The sequence below is a fragment of the Ranitomeya variabilis genome, chromosome 2 (genome assembly GCF_051348905.1).
Source record: "Ranitomeya variabilis isolate aRanVar5 chromosome 2, aRanVar5.hap1, whole genome shotgun sequence".
NCBI classification, from domain to species: Eukaryota; Metazoa; Chordata; class Amphibia; order Anura; family Dendrobatidae; genus Ranitomeya; species Ranitomeya variabilis.
The window spans coordinates 1,001,400,613-1,001,417,347 of NC_135233.1; the positions used below are offsets into that span (position 1 = coordinate 1,001,400,613).

A 16,735-nucleotide genomic window follows, 5' to 3' on the forward strand; every position below is an offset into this window, starting at 1 on the left:
ACGTCAGAATAGGTTGTGTTATTATTGTGGCGACGCTTCTCATGTCGTTTCAGTCTGCCCTAAGCGGACAAAAAGGATCGCTAGTTCATTTACCATCAGTACTGTACAACCTAAATTTCTGTTATCGGTGTCCTTGATCTGCTCATTGTCATCATTTTCGGTCATGGCGTTTGTGGATTCAGGCGCCGCCTTGAACTTAAAGGGAACCTATCACCCCGCTTTTTTCGGTATGAGATAAAAATACTGTTAAATAGGGCCTGAGCTGAGCATTACAATAGTGTAGTTTGTGGACCCCGATTCCCCACCCATGCTGCCGAAATACGTTACCAAAGTAGTCATTTTCGCCTGTCAATCAGGCTGGTCAGGTCGGATGGGCGTGGTTTCTTCCCCCAGATATTGTGTAGTTTTCCGTTGGTGGCGTAGTGGTGTGCGCATGTCCAAGGTCCCGAATCCTGCACAGGGGTGTAAAAATAGCAGCGATGTCCGTTATTCCATTGGTGATCGGTGGGCGCGGCCATCTTGCTTTGGCCGCGCGTGCGCAGAAGCGGCGCTCTGCTGGCCGCGGCTTCAGGAAAATGGCCGCGGGATTCCGCGCGTGCGCAGATGGATATCGCGGCGGCCATTTTCCTGAAGCCGCGGCCAGCAGAGCGCCGCTTCTGCGCACGCGCGGCCAAAGCAAGATGGCCGCGCCCACCGATCACCAATGGAATAACGGACATCGCTGCTATTTTTACACCCCTGTGCAGGATTCGGGACCTTGGACATGCGCACACCACTACGCCACCAACGGAAAACTACGCAATATCTGGGGGAAGAAACCACGCCCATCCGACCTGACCAGCCTGATTGACAGGCGAAAACGACTACTTTGGTAACGTATTTCGGCAGCATGGGTGGGGAATCGGGGTCCACAAACTACACTATTGTAATGCTCAGCTCAGGCCCTATTTAACAGTATTTTTATCTCATACCGAAAAAAACGGGGTGATAGGTTCCCTTTAATGGATTTTGAGTTTGCCAGGCGTTGTGGTTTTCCCTTCCAGCCTTTGCAGAACCCTATTCCTTTAAGGGGGATTGATGCTACATCTTTGGCTAAAAATAAGCCTCAGTTTTGGACACAGGTGACCATGCACATGGCGCCAGCCCATCAGGAAGATTGTCGATTTCTGGTGTTGCATAATTTGCATGATGTTATCGTGCTGGGATTTCCGTGGTTGCAGGTAAATAATCCTGTGTTGGATTGGAAGTCTATGTCTGTGACTAGTTGGGGTTGTCAGGGGGTTCATAATGATGTTCCTTTGATATCAATCTCCTCTTCTTCCTCTTCTGAAATTCCAGAGTTTTTGTCTGATTTTCAGGATGTATTCGATGAGCCCAAGTCCAGTTCCCTTCCACCGCACAGGGACTGTGATTGTGCGATTGACTTGATTCCAGGCAGTAAGTTTCCTAAGGGCCGACTTTTCAACCTGTCTGTGCCTGAACATACCGCCATGCGGAGTTATGTTAAGGAGTCTTTGGAGAAAGGACATATTCGGCCATCTTCTTCACCGTTGGGAGCGGGATTTCTTTTTGTTGCTAAGAAGGATGGCTCCTTGAGACCTTGTATTGATTATCGCGCCTCTTGAATAAGATCACGGTCAAGTTTCAATACCCTTTACCTTTGCTTTCTGATTTGTTTGCTAGGATTAAGGGGGCTAGTTGGTTTACTAAGATTGACCTTCGGGGGGCATATAATCTTGTTCGTATTAAACAGGGTGATGAATGGAAAACTGCGTTTAATACGCCTGAAGGCCATTTTGAATACCTTGTGATGCCATTCGGGCTCACTAATGCTCCATCGGTTTTTCAATCCTTCATGCATATCTTCCGGCTTATATTGATAAATTCTTGATTGTATATTTGGACAATATTTTGATTTTTTCCGATGATTGGGAGTCATGTGGAACAGGTCAGGATGGTATTTCAGATCCTTCGTGACAATGCTTTGTTTGTGAAGGGGTCTAAGTGCCTCTTTGGGGTGCAGAAGGTTTCTTTTTTGGGCTTCATTTTTTCTCCCTCATCTATGGAGATGGATCCGGTTAAGGTTCAGGCCATTTATGATTGGATTCAACCCACATCCGTGAAGAGCCTTCAGAAATTTTTGGGTTTTGCAAATTTTTATCGCCGTTTCATTGCTAATTTCTCCAGCGTGGTTAAACCCTTGACCGATTTGACGAAGAAAGGTGCTGATGTGGCGAATTGGTCCTCTGCGGCTGTCTCTGCCTTTCAGGAGCTTAAACGCCGATTTACTTCTGCTCCGGTGTTGCGCCAACCGGATGTTTCCCTTCCGTTTCAGGTTGAGATTGACGCCTCCGAGATTGGGGCAGGGGCCGTTTTGTCTCAGAGGGATTCTGTGGGTTTCTTGATGAAACCGTGTGCCTTCTTCTCCCGCAAGTTTTCGCCTGCTGAACGCAATTATGATGTCGGCAATCGGGAGTTGTTGGCTATGAAGTGGGCGTTTGAGGAGTGGCGACATTGGCTTGAGGGAGCTAAGCACCGTATTGTGGTCCTGACTGATCATAAGAATCTGATTTACCTCGAGTCTGCCAAACGGCTGAGTCCTAGGACAGGCTCGATGGCCCTTGTTTTTTTTTCCCGTTTTGATTTCGTGGTTTCGTATCTTCCGGGTTCTAAGAATATTAAGGCTGATGCCCTCTCTAGGAGTTTTTTGCCTGATTCTCCTGAGGTCCTTGAAAGAAGGGGTGGTCCTTTCTGCCATTTCCCCTGATTTACGGCGGGTTCTTCAGGAATTTCAGGCTGACAGACCTGACCGCTGTCCTGTGGGGAAATTGTTTGTTCCTGACAGATGGACTAGTAGAGTGATTTCTGAGGTTCACTGTTCCGTGTTGGCTGGTCATGCTGGTATTTTTGGTACCAGAGATTTGGTTGGTAGGTCCTTTTGGTGGCCTTCCTTGTCACGTGATGTGCGTTCTTTTGTGCAGTCCTGTGGGACTTGTGCGTGGGCCAAGCCTTGTTTTTCCCGTGCTAGTGGGTTACTTTTGCCTTTGCCGGTCCCTGAGAGGCCCTGGACGCATATTTCTATGGATTTTATTTCTGATCTTCCGGTTTCCCAGAGGATGTCGGTTATCTGGGTTGTTTGTGACCGGTTTTCTAAGATGGTTCATTTGGTGCCTTTGCCTAAATTGCCTTCCTCTTCAGATTTGGTTCCGTTGTTTTTTCAGCATGTGGTTCGTTTGCATGGTATTCCGGAGAATATTGTGTCCGACAAAGGTTCCCAGTTTGTTTCTAGGTTTTGGCGGGCCTTTTGTGCTAGGCTGGGCATTGATTTGTCTTTTTCTTCTGCATTTCATCCTCAGACAAATGGCCAGACCGAGCGAACTAATCAGACCTTGGAGACCTATTTGAGATGCTTTGTGCCTGCTGATCAGGATGATTGGGTGGCCTTTTTGCCATTGGCCGAGTTTGCCCTTAATAATTGGGCTAGTTCAGCTACTTTGGTTTCGCCTTTCTTTTGTAATTTTGGTTTTCATCCTCGTTTTTCTTCTGGGCAGGTTGAGCCTTCTGACTTTCCTGGTGTGGATTCTGTGGTTGACAGGTTGCAGCAGATTTGGGCTCATGTGGTGGACAATTTGGTGTTGTCTCAGGAGGAGGCTCAACGTTTTGCTAACTGTCGTCGGTGTGTTGGTTCCCGACTTCGGGTTGGGGATCTGGTTTGGTTGTCTTCCCGTCATGTTCCTATGAAGGTTTCTTCCCCTAAGTTTAAGCCTCGGTTTATTGGTCCTTATAGGATTTCTGGGATTATTAATCCGGTGTCTTTTCGATTGGCGCTTCCGGCCTCTTTTGCTATCCATAATGTCTTCCATAGATCTTTTTTGCGGAAATATGTGGTGCCCGTTGTTCCCTCTGTTCATCCTCCGGCCCCTGTGTTGGTTGATGGGGAGTTGGAGTATGTGGTTGAGAAGATTTTGGATTCTCGTTTTTCGAGGTGGAGGCTTCAGTACCTTGTCAAATGGAAGGGTTATGGCCAGGATGATAATTCTTGGGTTTTTGTTTCTGATGTCCATGCTGCTGATTTGGTCTGTGCCTTTCATCTGGCTCGTCCTGATCGGCCTGGGGGCGCTGGTGAGGGTTTGGTGACCCCTCCTCAAGGGGGGGGTACTGTTGTGAATTCTGCTTTTGGGTTCCCTCCGGTGGTGGTAGGTGGTAATGCAGTTGTCCCTGGGTTTCAGTCCTGGTCAGGTGTTTCTGCTGATTGCAGTTCTGACTGGGGTATTTAGGTGTGCAGGATTCATAAGTCCTTGCCAGTTGTCAATTGTTGTTGGGAGATGTTGGACCTCTGCCTGGTTCCTCCTGCCTTTCTACCAAATCAGCAAAGATAAGTGTCTGGTTTTTTTTTTTCTGTGGCACACATGCTGTGTGCTTCATGATTCAGTGCTATTCTTTTGTGTTTTCTTGTCCAGCTTAGATTGTGTCAGTATTTTCTCAGTCTTGTTGGATTCTCTGGGGTTGCAGATATTCATTCCACGTCTTTAGTTAGATTGTGGAATTTTTTTGTATTATCTGCTGTGGATATTTTTTGAAGGGTTTTAATACTGACCGCCTAGTATTCTGTCCTATCCTTTCCTATTTAGCTAGAGTGGCCTCTTTTGCTAAATCTTGTTTTCTGCCTGCGTGTGTCTTTTCTTCTCCTACTCACAGTCAATATTCGTGGGGGCTGCCTATCCTTTGAGGTTCTGCTCTGAGGCAAGGTAGTATTCCTATTTCCATCTATAGGGGTATTTAGTCCTTACGGCTGTGTCGAGGTATCTAGGGTTTGTTAGGCACACCCCACGGCTACTTCTAGTTGCGGTGTTAGTTCAGGATCTGCGGTCAGTATAGTTTCCACCTACTCAAGAGAAAGTTTCATGCGGCTCCAAGGTCACCGGATCATAACAGCCGACCACTGGGTGGCGCTCAAAGCAATCGGCCATCAAAAACCATAAAGGTCTCAAGGAGACCTCTGGTTGTTATGGCGATACACTGCTGACCCCCGATCATGTGACGGGGGTCAGCAGTGCGAGCACGAGCGCTAGTTAAATTCCGCTGTCAGCGCTTGACGGCGGCATTTAACTAGTTAATGTGCGCGGGCGGATCACGATTGCGCTCGCGCTCATTGCGCGCACATGTCAGCTGTACAGAACAGCTGACATGTCGCGGCTTTAAGGTGGGCTCGCCGCCGGAGCCCACCTTAAAGCAGGGGATCTGCCAGCTGACGTACTATTCCGTCAGCTGGCGGAAAGGGGTTAAAGGGACCAAAAGTAATTGGACAATTGACTCCAAGGCCATTTCATGGACAGGTGTGGGCAAACCCTTCGTTATGTCATTCTCAATTAAGCAGATGAAAAGCCCGGAGTTGATTTGAGGTGTGGTGCTTGCATTTGGAAGGTTTTGATGTGAACTAAACATGCGGTCAAAGGAGCTCTCCATGCAGGTGAAACAAGCCATCCTTAAGCTGCGAAAACAGAAAAAACCCAACGAAAAATTGCTACAATATTAGGAGTGGCAAAATCTACAGTTTGGTACATCCTGAGAAAGAAAGAAAGCACTGGTGAACTCATCAATGCAAAAAGACCTGGGCGCCCACGGAAGAGAAACCCCTTCACAACAGCCAACCAAGTGAACAACACTCTCCAGGAGGTCGGCGTATCAATATCCAAATCTACCATAAAGAGAAGACTGCATGAAAGTAAATACAGAGGGTTCACTGCACGGTGCAAGCCACTCATAAGAATCAAGAATAAAAAGGCTAGACTGGAATTGCTAAAAAACATCTAAAACAGCCAGCACAGTTCTGGAAGAACATTCTTTGGACAGATGAAACCAAGATCAACCTCTACCAGAATGATGGAAAGAGAAAAGTATGGCGAAGGCTTGGTACAGCTCATGAGCCAAAGCATACCACATCATCTGTAAAACACGGTGGAGGCAGTGTGATGGCTTGGGCATGCATGGCTGCCAGTGGCACTGGGTCACTAGTATTTATTGATGATGTGACACAGGACAGAAGCAGCCGAATGAATTCTGAGGTATTCAGAACCATACTGTGTGCTCAGATCCAGCCAAATGCAGACAAACTGATTGGTCGTCGTTTCATACTACAGATGGACAATGACCAAAACATGAAGCCAAAGCAACCCAGGAGTTTATTAAAGCAAAGAAGTGGAAGATTCTTGAATGGCCAAGTCAGTCACCTGATCTCAACCCAATTGAGCATGCATTTCACTTGTTAAAGACTAAACTTCAGACAGAAAGGCAGATGGGGAGAAAGCGCACAGGGGTGAGAGAACACGGGGAAGACAGCATATGAGTGGAGAACACAGCACAAGAAGGAGCGAGACAGCAGACAAGGGGATAGCACATGGGGTAGACAGGTCAAAGAAGAGAGCACAGACAGGAGAAGTCAGCACATGGGGAAAGAGAGTGGATAGGTGGGTGAGCACATGGTGTGAGAGATTCTCAACGCTGTAAAGCCTGCCCCCATCGTGACATTACCGCCCTCCCGATGCGATACGGGCCTCCATCTAGTAATATATAAATGTATTATACTTTAATGCACATATCTACATATGTAAGAAAACAACTGTGGGCGCTGCACTAGTAATCCTACTGCTGCAGATAGACGGACACAACTACCAAAAACGTCCGGATTGGAGTAGATACACACCAGAGATCAATTAATATATGTATATCCGCGCTGCAGGTTACAAGAAATCTATCTATTGATGAGAGTGCAATATTTTACATAGATCATTCAACATGCACTCTATCATTAATTATCCAAAATTAGTTGTTGTATTGCCTTTAAAAATCTATATATTCATATTTACCGGGCATTTATGCATTCCAAGTCTCCTGATTTGGTATCCTTGGTTGCCTCGTATGACACGGTCTGGATTCACTAGGTAACTGTACTTCCAAAGTCCTTGCGTTCTTTCCTTCTACTCCAGATATGAGGAACGATTAAGGAGGTTCTGTCCCGGCCGGTGACAGTCACCCCCTACCTCATTAGTAGTGAGCCCCAATCTTCGGCGTGTCTCAGCGCTTCCACACGCTTGATGCCGACGAGGCGCAGAGAGGCTGCAGGACCTCGTGTGACGTCACTATCACGTGATGTTGCACGTGAGCGGCTAGAAACTGCACAAAGTACCGAAAAAAAGCTATCCAACGCGTTTCGAAGTCGGCGGACTTCTTCCTCAGGGAGGAAGAAGTCCGCCGACTTCGAAACGCGTTGGATAGCTTTTTTTCGGTACTTTGTGCAGTTTCTAGCCGCTCACGTGCAACATCACGTGATAGTGACGTCACACGAGGTCCTGCAGCCTCTCTGCGCCTCGTCGGCATCAAGCGTGTGGAAGCGCTGAGACACGCCGAAGATTGGGGCTCACTACTAATGAGGTAGGGGGTGACTGTCACCGGCCGGGACAGAACCTCCTTAATCGTTCCTCATATCTGGAGTAGAAGGAAAGAACGCAAGGACTTTGGAAGTACAGTTACCTAGTGAATCCAGACCGTGTCATACGAGGCAACCAAGGATACCAAATCAGGAGACTTGGAATGCATAAATGCCCGGTAAATATGAATATATAGATTTTTAAAGGCAATACAACAACTAATTTTGGATAATTAATGATAGAGTGCATGTTGAATGATCTATGTAAAATATTGCACTCTCATCAATAGATAGATTTCTTGTAACCTGCAGCGCGGATATACATATATTAACATATCTACATATATATTTTTTTTATTTTACCACTGACGCACATTTAACCTTTTCCTTTGCAATGCCACTGTTCAATCCAAAATCTGTAGTCACATAAATTTATCTTGTCTACAATATAATTACTGGAAGATGTATGTATTCTGCATGGAAAATACTCATGGAAAATCTGTTGCGCCTATGTCCCATAGGAACATATTTATTTTGGAGGAGGAGACAATGATGTATAGTTATTATTCCCTTTTTTACTATTGCTTCTCCTGCCAAAGGATTGGTTGTTATAAACTAATGAAAAAGCAGAGTTCTTCTAGACTTATTAAGCATGGCAGACCTGGGGGTCATTGTTTTCGGCCCCCTCCCATTGCCATAGTAACGCACAGCACTAACTGGGGTTGGGTGGGGGGCTTGTTGTAGTGTGAATGTGTGCAGTATTACCTTTACTGCATCACAGCTACACAGACATCGGCCAGTAGCATCCATAGAGCAATGGATCAAGCTCTGCATCAGAATTTCCATTAGGGTATGTTCACTCGTTGCGTTTTTTTGATGAGCTTTTTCCAGCAGGGAAATCTTGCTCTCTTGGCAGTAAAGAAGCAACATCAAAAAAAGCAGGTTTTGCTGCGTTTTTTTTTTTTGCACTATCCATTGCTTTCAATGGGTGAAAAATGCTGAAACTAACATGCAGTATATTGCAAAAAAGCAACTCTTTGACAAAACAGTCAGGAAAGCAACCAAGATATTTGCATGGGATTTCTGAAATCTCAGGATATGTTCCCAACACCCGGAACTGGCAACGCTTTTGAAGCAGCGCATGTTTACTGTGTCCAAAGCACATCGGGTATTCTAGAATATACATACATACATACATACATGCATGCATACATGCATGTATGTATGTATGTACGTCACGCTGTGAGTGGGGGTTAAATTCCACGCCAATATCACTGATCGGCCAGCCGGGTGCGACCAATCAGCGAAGTGTGGTTCAAATCCAGCGCCAATTTGCAGCCGGACTGCGCCTGTCACTGATTGGTCGCAGGATATAGCACAGCCCACGTAGTATACAGCACAGCCCACGTAGTATACAGCACAGCCCACGTAGTATACAGCACAGCCCACGTAGTATACAGCACAGCCCACGTAGTATACAGCACAGCCCACGTAGTATACAGCACAGCCCACGTAGTATACAGCACAGCCCACGTAGTATACAGCACAGCCCACGTAGTATACAGCACAGTCCACGTAGTATACAGCACAGCCCACGTAGTATACAGCACAGCCCACGTAGTATACAGCACAGCCCACGTAGTATACAGCACAGCCCACGTAGTATACAGCACAGCCCACGTAGTATACAGCACAGCCCACGTAGTATACAGCACAGCCCAGGTAGTATACAGCACCTCAGAGGGCCGCATCACAAAAGGCCTGAAGTGCACTGCTGCTCCTCTACCTTGCATTCTGCCCAGTACAGGTAAAATAGAGGCTCCAGGGGTGTTTTTTTTTTTTTTAGTTTAAAAAAAACTAAAAACTTTATCCTGTTCACTTTCAAGGAAACCCCATGAAGAAAACCTAGAGAAGCTAAAACTGCCACAGCAGCCAATCAAATTACTGCTTTCACTTTCTAACCTTCAATGGAAAATTATGACTATTTTTCTTTTTTATAAGCAGAAAATGCACAGACTGCACGAGATTTCACACACAGGCCTCCTCCATCCATTGATAACAGCACAAAGCACATACAAGGCCGCACAAGTCACTCAGAAACAAGTATACACAAGCGTGTGTGTGTGTGTATACTAACAAAGATACCATGCACATTGTATAAAACAAATTATATATTTGTATGGACACGCACATAATGTGTAAATATACACACATTCGTATGTATATATTGGTATGGGCATATGGTGACAGAGATAACCGACTGGGGTGAATGTCACCTTAAATAATAAAATTTCAGTCTGGGCCTAATTACACATTCCATGGAAACAAACAGGATTTTGGAAAATTTGCTATGGAAATAAGAAGCACATCACTGACTCTGGACAGGAACCGCCAGGATTAGGCCCACTGAATAGGGTCAATCCTTGGGCCAATCAGAAGGTACACTACAGTCTTGGGCTTCTCTTGCTATATTATATATGTAGATCCTTCTTTCAGGGGGTGGGGAACTGGGGGGGTCTTCTGAAAGAAGAGAGGCAGTATGTATATTATGTGGTAGAATGGAAACTAGATCTGTTATAGGGGGTGATCATATGTAGACATTAATTTGGGAAAATTACAACATATATATGGCTCTAATCATGCATTTTGTAAGCGCACATAAGTGTTACTAGTGGACATGAGCCCCAGGTGCAAAGTTTAAGGTGAAGACATCAATTGTCCTGACTACAGGATTCTAGCTGTGACTGGCTACTGCAAACACAATATGCATCCGTACCCGGGGGGACCTGGGCCCACACGGTTCAGATCTCCATTGGCAGCATGCACACTTTGACGGTTTGACCAGGTTCAATAGCAGACCACACTCCATACTGCGAGGATAATGGCACCCAAACAACTGCTGCAATCAGAGCTCGCACTTACCAAAGCATTTTAGCTGTTTAGATCCACAAAATGGTGACAGAGTGAAAATGTGGAGGGATTCCAATCAGACCACCATTGGCTACAACGTGATTGGGGTATGCTGATGATATTTTTACAGGGGTCCCATGATACTGAAGGGCCCACCCCCATCTGCCATGTTTGTCCATCTATGAAGCCTTAGGCTGGGCACCAAAGGAGATCAGTAAGTTTACATCACACTGCAACAGTACCTACAAGTGATCAATGGTACAAGTCCCCTAATCGTAGTGGGAACAAGAAAAAAAAAAAAAAAAAAACACCCCACAAAACTGAAAAACAACCAAAAAAAAAAAATCAGCATATTTGCCATCAATGCACGTGTACTTTTCTAAATAGACATGATAATCTCATACAATATGCAAACAAAAACAAATTGTGGAATCCGTGTTTAAGGCCTCATTCAGAAGTCTATAGGTCACATAGCGTTCTATGACTGTTTCTGACAGATAGGTCACATCCCCATTATCATCTATATGACTTGCTCACATGTCCTTGTTTTTTTTTGTGAAACAGCTTGTCTGTTTTGATCGGAGTCATGGATCTAAATCACCCAGACACATCTACGGCTCAAGACAGCATACGGATGGCATTAGGCTATGTGCACACGCTGCAGATTACTCTGCAGATTTTTCCGGACTGATTTTAGTAAATCCGCGGGTAATCCGCACTGCGGATTTCCTGCGGAATTACCACTTTTTTTTGCGCTTTTGTGCAGATTCCACCTGCGGAATCCTATCAAGTAACAGGTGTAAGCCTGGGAACCCGCACAAAAAATTGACATGCTGCGGAATAAACGCTACGTTTCTGTGCGGTTTTCTCTGCAGCATGTGCACTGCGGATTTTGTTTTCCATAGGTTTACATGGTACTGTAAACTCAGGGAAAACTGCTGTGAATCTGCAGCGGCCAATCCGCTGCGGATCCACAGCAAAATCCACAAGTGTACACATAGCCTTAACGTACAATCCATGCGCTGTAATTTGGCAGGTTTAATTTTTCTCCATCGGGGGGGGGGGGGGAGAGAAATCAGATGAAACAATGATGGTAAATACCTGATACTGACCAAACACTGAGGAAAATCGGATCATCAAAACTGCTGACCAATGGTCCGACATGTTTTCATGTGAACAATCATAGATGGCTGAATGTGAGGCCTTACAGTCATGCCTCCCCAACCCAAAAAAAAGGTAACATCAGAAAGTCGTATGGACTCAAAACTGTCAATAATAAAAACTACAGCTGGTACCACAAAAAGAAAAAAAAAAGTCAACATACAATTATTCATAGGAAAAAAAAAAAATTATAGTTCTTGTTAGTCGAGAAAAGAAAACAAAAGAAAGTGAAGCTGGGCTATTATCTGCAGAAACCTGGAGCCAGCCAGCCAGGTGTAAACACTTACTACTGCGCTCCATTAACATGGCTTTACGATGACATGAATCTGCTGGTAGTAGTGACATTGTAAGACCCCCTTATATGTTTTGCATATGCAGCATCTGATGTAATAGTACCCCATTCCTAATAGGCCAGAATAAGGTGAGCTCGGGGGCAGGAGAGACTTCAGCACTGTGACCCCTCAGCACTGTGACCCCTCAGCACTGTGACCCTGACCCTTCAGTCCCTCCATGGCCACTCTCTGGAGCCTTCCTGGTGGGGGCACACAGGATGCAGAGCGTTGTCCCCCTTCTCTGGCGCTGCAGCCTCCTGCACCAGGGCCACACTGATGTCAGGGCCACACTGTTGTCAGGGCCCTGGGTGACATGCCAGCTGCACCGTGACCAGGCTGAGGAGTGGGCCGTGACCTGGTACAGCACCTACAACGTCACCAGGCCAAATCCGGCCAGGACAATAACAGGAAGCGGTATGTGACAAAGGCAGGCTCCTATATACAGCCAGTGCCCAGCATTCCCAGGGTCTCATCCCATAGATGCCACATCTATCACAAAGGCAGCCAGCAGACGAGGGGTTACTACACATCACACACAATGCCATGGTGATAACAAAGGTGGGGAAGAACCCGAGTCATGGCCCCATAACAGGATTGCTGGAGTAATCCCATCCTCCTGTGTGCACACTGGGGGTCGTAGTGGCTACACAGGCCTGCAGGCCCAGCAATGACCTCCTGAGCACAGCAGGCCCCAGTGCTGGAGGTGCCATGTCCTCATGTATGGCTATTGTATGCACTGTGTACAACGCCTGCTGCATGTGTTGTGGGGGCCGTACACAGCGCCCTGCCAGCACTATAACCGGGTGTACCTCACACCGAGACGTATGAGCGCTTGTCAGGCCCGGCGCGGGTACCTCTGTCTCCACCGCACTCCCCCCTGACGTCTCCGCTGCTCTCCGGCTCCTTCTCACCGATCAGCTGAGGACGCGAGGCCCAGATCCCTCCGCGCACTACTTTACAGCTCAGGATCCTTCCGCAGAACTGCACTACTTCATTTTTCACCATAACACTGGGCCTAGCCGGGATCCCTCCGCGAACTACTTTAGAAAAAAAAACACGATAAAGGGAACCGCAGATTGCGGAGATAACTACCGAGAGGACTACGGCAGTAATAATGGCGGCCTTCACACTCTCAGGGGGTTGTAATAAATACCCTGCCGTCCGCTCGCTGAGGGGATTTTTTGATTTCTTATAGATCGTCTTTATTTCCCGTCGAGTTCGTTGCCTCACTGAACCCTCCGCTGCGTGAAATCGCGGCTTATTTCCGCCAGGGTCACCCTTGTCGAGCGGGCGGTTACTACACACGATGTGTCGCTCTGCGAGTTCCCAAGACGAAGTGTTATGTGTCCAGTGCTTATTGTTCAGGGATGTGCGAGGCGGACGGATCTGCGGAGAGGTTCTCCGCCTCCCGAGCGCAGGGATCCCATTGAGTATGTAGGTGTAATCCGCCCTGGTTTCCCAGGCAACCACTTCAGCGTCTCAAGATGGCGACTCTGTTGCCAGAGATTCTGTACGAGTGTAACGGCCAGGCACCGGCCCCGAGCAAAGATTTCTACCAGCTGATAACCAGCCGCAGCGAGGTCAGTGCGGGAAGCGGAGCGGGAGCGGCGAACAGGCCGAGGACTAGCGTGTGCGTGCGCGGAGGGGCCTGAGTGATACGCGGGGCGGAGGGAGAGGACGGACTACACTGGAGCACTGATAACGCAACGCGAAGAAGTGCCCAGAAAAGCGCTCTGATCCGTGCGGCCGGGCGCGGAAACGAGAGCAGAGCTAGTGGGAGCATTTGTGCCAGGGCCCAGCATCAGCCCTAGGAAGGCAGCGAAGTAATCCCTGCAGGAAGGACTACGCCAGCATGGCCAGACCCTGGTGTCAGCAGTGTACTTATACAACGGGGTGGAGCCAGTCAGGCACATTTATACAAGGGGTGAGCTAGTCATGCACACTTATAAAAGGAGTTGGGCTACTAAAGCACACTTACGCAAGGGGGTGGAGCCAGTCATCACTTAAGGGGGTGGAGTCAGTAATGAACAATCCTACAAGGGGGTGGAGCCAGTCATCACTTAAGGGGGTGGAGTCAGTAATGAACAATCCTACAAGGGGGTGGGGCCAGTCACTCATAGTTAGGGTATGTTTCCACGTTCAGGAAAGGCTGCGCAGAGCCGCAGCGTCAAACACGCAGCATCCAGATGTTACAGCATAGTGGAGGGGATTTTATGAAATCCTGTATCCACTATGCATGGGAACACGCACCCGGCGGCCCTTCGATTCCGGACATGCAGCGCGTCTTTTAAGATCGCAGCATGTCCGTTTACCTTGCGGCGACGCTCTCATGGGGAATTTTCAGGGTGAAAATGTTACAGGGAAATCTGCAGTAACCATAGAAATCCACAATAACTTTCACAGCAAAAATTGACATTTCAGATCCACAGCACAGACCGATGTAGGCGAGATCCTCCGCAGCCTGTGCCTCAGATTTGTAAAATTAGATTTCAAAAAATCTCTTCCTCTAATGCCGACGCTGTGATTCCAGTACATCCGGCCCAAGAACAAGTCCCAAGGCTTCCTGCACATATGAGTTTTTCAGCAAAATCACAGAGAATTTGCTGAAAAATCCATATATTTGCTCAAGATTTTGTTTAGTTTCCACAAACTTCAACATATGCAGTGTAATTTATAAAGTCTGTAAAAAAAGAGGACACCCCGCAAATAAGAAAATGCATGTGTCAAATCTGCTGATAATGAGCATGTAGCTTGTCTCAATGTATTTATTTTTATCACTTCTATAGCGCCATCCTATTCCACAGCGCTGTACAGACATCATCACTGTCCCCATTGAGGCTCACAGTCTATATTCCCTATCAGTATGACGTTGGAGTGTGGAGGAAACCGGAGAACATCACACAAAACCGGGGAGAACATATAATCTCCTTGCAGATGTTGTCCTTGGTTGGATTTGAAGCCGGGACCCCAGCGCTGCAGTGCTAACCACTGAGCCACTGTGTCATAATGGACATGTATAATCTATTCATAGAAAATAGGTGATAAATGTCTGATCACCGGGTGCCCACCCATCACAAGAACGGAGGTAGTTGATTGGGGATTGATGAAAATATTCGTAAATGGCGTTTCGTCTACTCCATCAGACCTGACTATGAGGCTGTGTTAGACAAATGTGCAAAAAATCGTCCAATTTTTATCCATATTGCTGTCCGTGTGTCTGTATTTTACTTCTGTGTGGCATCAGGATTTAAAGATCAACAATATAAAATGTACATGATCAAATCCAGTTTCCTCAGTTAATGGCAATGTATTCTGTAACAATCTCATGCAATACAGATGATCCATATGGGGTTCGATATTTTTTGCATACCCATAGACTTGGACAGGCGAGTCTCATCCGAAATATGGAAGAGAATAATCTGTGCTTCAATTTTTTTTAAAATGGACACTCGGTCACCTGAGCAGCCCTAATGAATCAGATTGGTCAGTGTGCCATCTGATTTTTACTCAGTCCGTGTAATGCAAGCCAGCCACATGGGACCACTCCAGTGGGATTTTTTTAACTGATCCCTCCAGTAAGGGTGCTTTCATATTGTGTCTCGGCACCTGTTTAGTGGCCCCGTTGGGGCTTAAGTCCGAACCCCCCACAAAACGGGATTCAAACATATGCGCCGACCGGGTCATAGACTATATGGGTGCCGACAGAGCAAACACGCGCTCTGCTGTGCATCATTTTCGGCTGTATTCACCTACTGGAGGCGGACACTCAGATGCAGTATACCTCGTCTGACTGTCCGCCTCCAGTAGGTGTACCTGCCCAAAAATGATGCATGACAGAGGGCACAATCGATCTGCCTGCACCATTATAGTTTATGGCACCTTTTTTGCAGGGGAATCAGACGTACGCCCCAACGAGTCCAACAAACAGGTGCTGAAACGCAATATGAAAGCACCCCAATGTGTGTACAGTGTTTCCCATCCATTTCAGCCCTGGGGAAAAAATACTTTACCTCGAGGCATGCCTGCCCGGTGACCAAAAAACAGCTTACGATGGCTTTATAGCAGATAATCTAACATAAAGCCATTGTAACCCCTGAATATAAAATGAAGCCCCTGTGCTTCCCCTGAATTATAAATTACACCATCGTGCCCTCATGAATCTAAAATGAAGCTACGGTGCCCCCTAAATATATCATGATTACACTGTGCCCCTTAATGTAAAATGAAGTCACAGCTGAATAAAAAAATGTAGCCATGTGACCCCTGAAACTAAAATTAAGATACTGTGCTCCTGAATTAAAAAAATAACATATTGTGCCTCCTAGAATAAGAAAACCCGAACCTTGAGGCGGGAAGCTGACCGTCCTTAGTGCACTGCCACGTTCAGCTGCACATCAGGCCATTGAGTATATCAGCGCTCCTGCCTGGCGTCCTGTGCTGCTCTCACTCAGTGGCATCTTTTTTTCTCCTTCCTTCAGTTTCAGAAGTTGCCTCTTTTAGTTCCCACAATGAGCTTTCGGTGAGTTTTTGAGAGTGCCTATTTTCACTGCGTCAAACACAGTGTCTTACCACTGTGCCAAAGTGGATGGGATTTCTAGAAATCTGCCCACTGTGATTCTTTTTAACGCTGTGTATACGAAGCTACAGGGCGTGTTTCAAATCCACGACATGTCACTTTCTCTTGCGGGTACGCCGATGTATGTGCAAATTTTCCTCATAGAATCGTATTAGATGCGGAAAATCAGCAAGGAAACTAGGTACATGTGTTTTTAGTGCGTTTCTGCGGTGGAAACACAAAAGCACAAGTAACATGCACATGACTATCAAAGTTTTGTCAACGCCAAATACCAGGAAAAACAAAGCCGCTTTATTTATAACATGACACACTAACAAGAGACAAAAACGC

The 16,735-nt window shown here is 46.6% G+C and overlaps 2 protein-coding genes across 14 annotated transcripts in view; one reads left to right on the plus strand and one right to left on the minus strand.

Annotated features, from left to right (window-relative positions):
• TRIP12 (thyroid hormone receptor interactor 12) overlaps nucleotides 1–16,735 on the minus strand; it is a 146,014-nt gene that overhangs the window by 123,105 nt on the left and 6,174 nt on the right. For 4 of the 12 annotated variants that reach the window (XM_077291193.1, XM_077291192.1, XM_077291191.1 and 1 more), the window contains exon 1: nucleotides 12,684–12,823. The exons of 1 other annotated variant lie outside the window; for it this stretch is intronic. The gene's annotated coding sequence lies outside the window, so the exon portion shown is untranslated. Of the gene's footprint in view, nucleotides 1–12,638; nucleotides 12,870–12,982; nucleotides 13,203–16,735 lie in introns of those variants that run through there. 7 more of the 12 variants (XM_077291187.1, XM_077291181.1, XM_077291188.1 and 4 more) reach the window with 7 other exon arrangements.
• Nucleotides 13,158–16,735, plus strand: part of FBXO36 (F-box protein 36) — a 41,758-nt gene continuing 38,180 nt past the window's right edge. The window contains exon 1 of one of the 2 annotated variants that reach the window (XM_077291201.1): nucleotides 13,158–13,409. In XM_077291201.1, the coding sequence (XP_077147316.1) occupies nucleotides 13,314–13,409 (96 nt within the window). In that variant the 5' untranslated portion in view covers nucleotides 13,158–13,313. Of the gene's footprint in view, nucleotides 13,410–13,610; nucleotides 13,754–16,735 lie in introns of those variants that run through there. The other variant, XM_077291202.1, reaches the window with a different exon arrangement.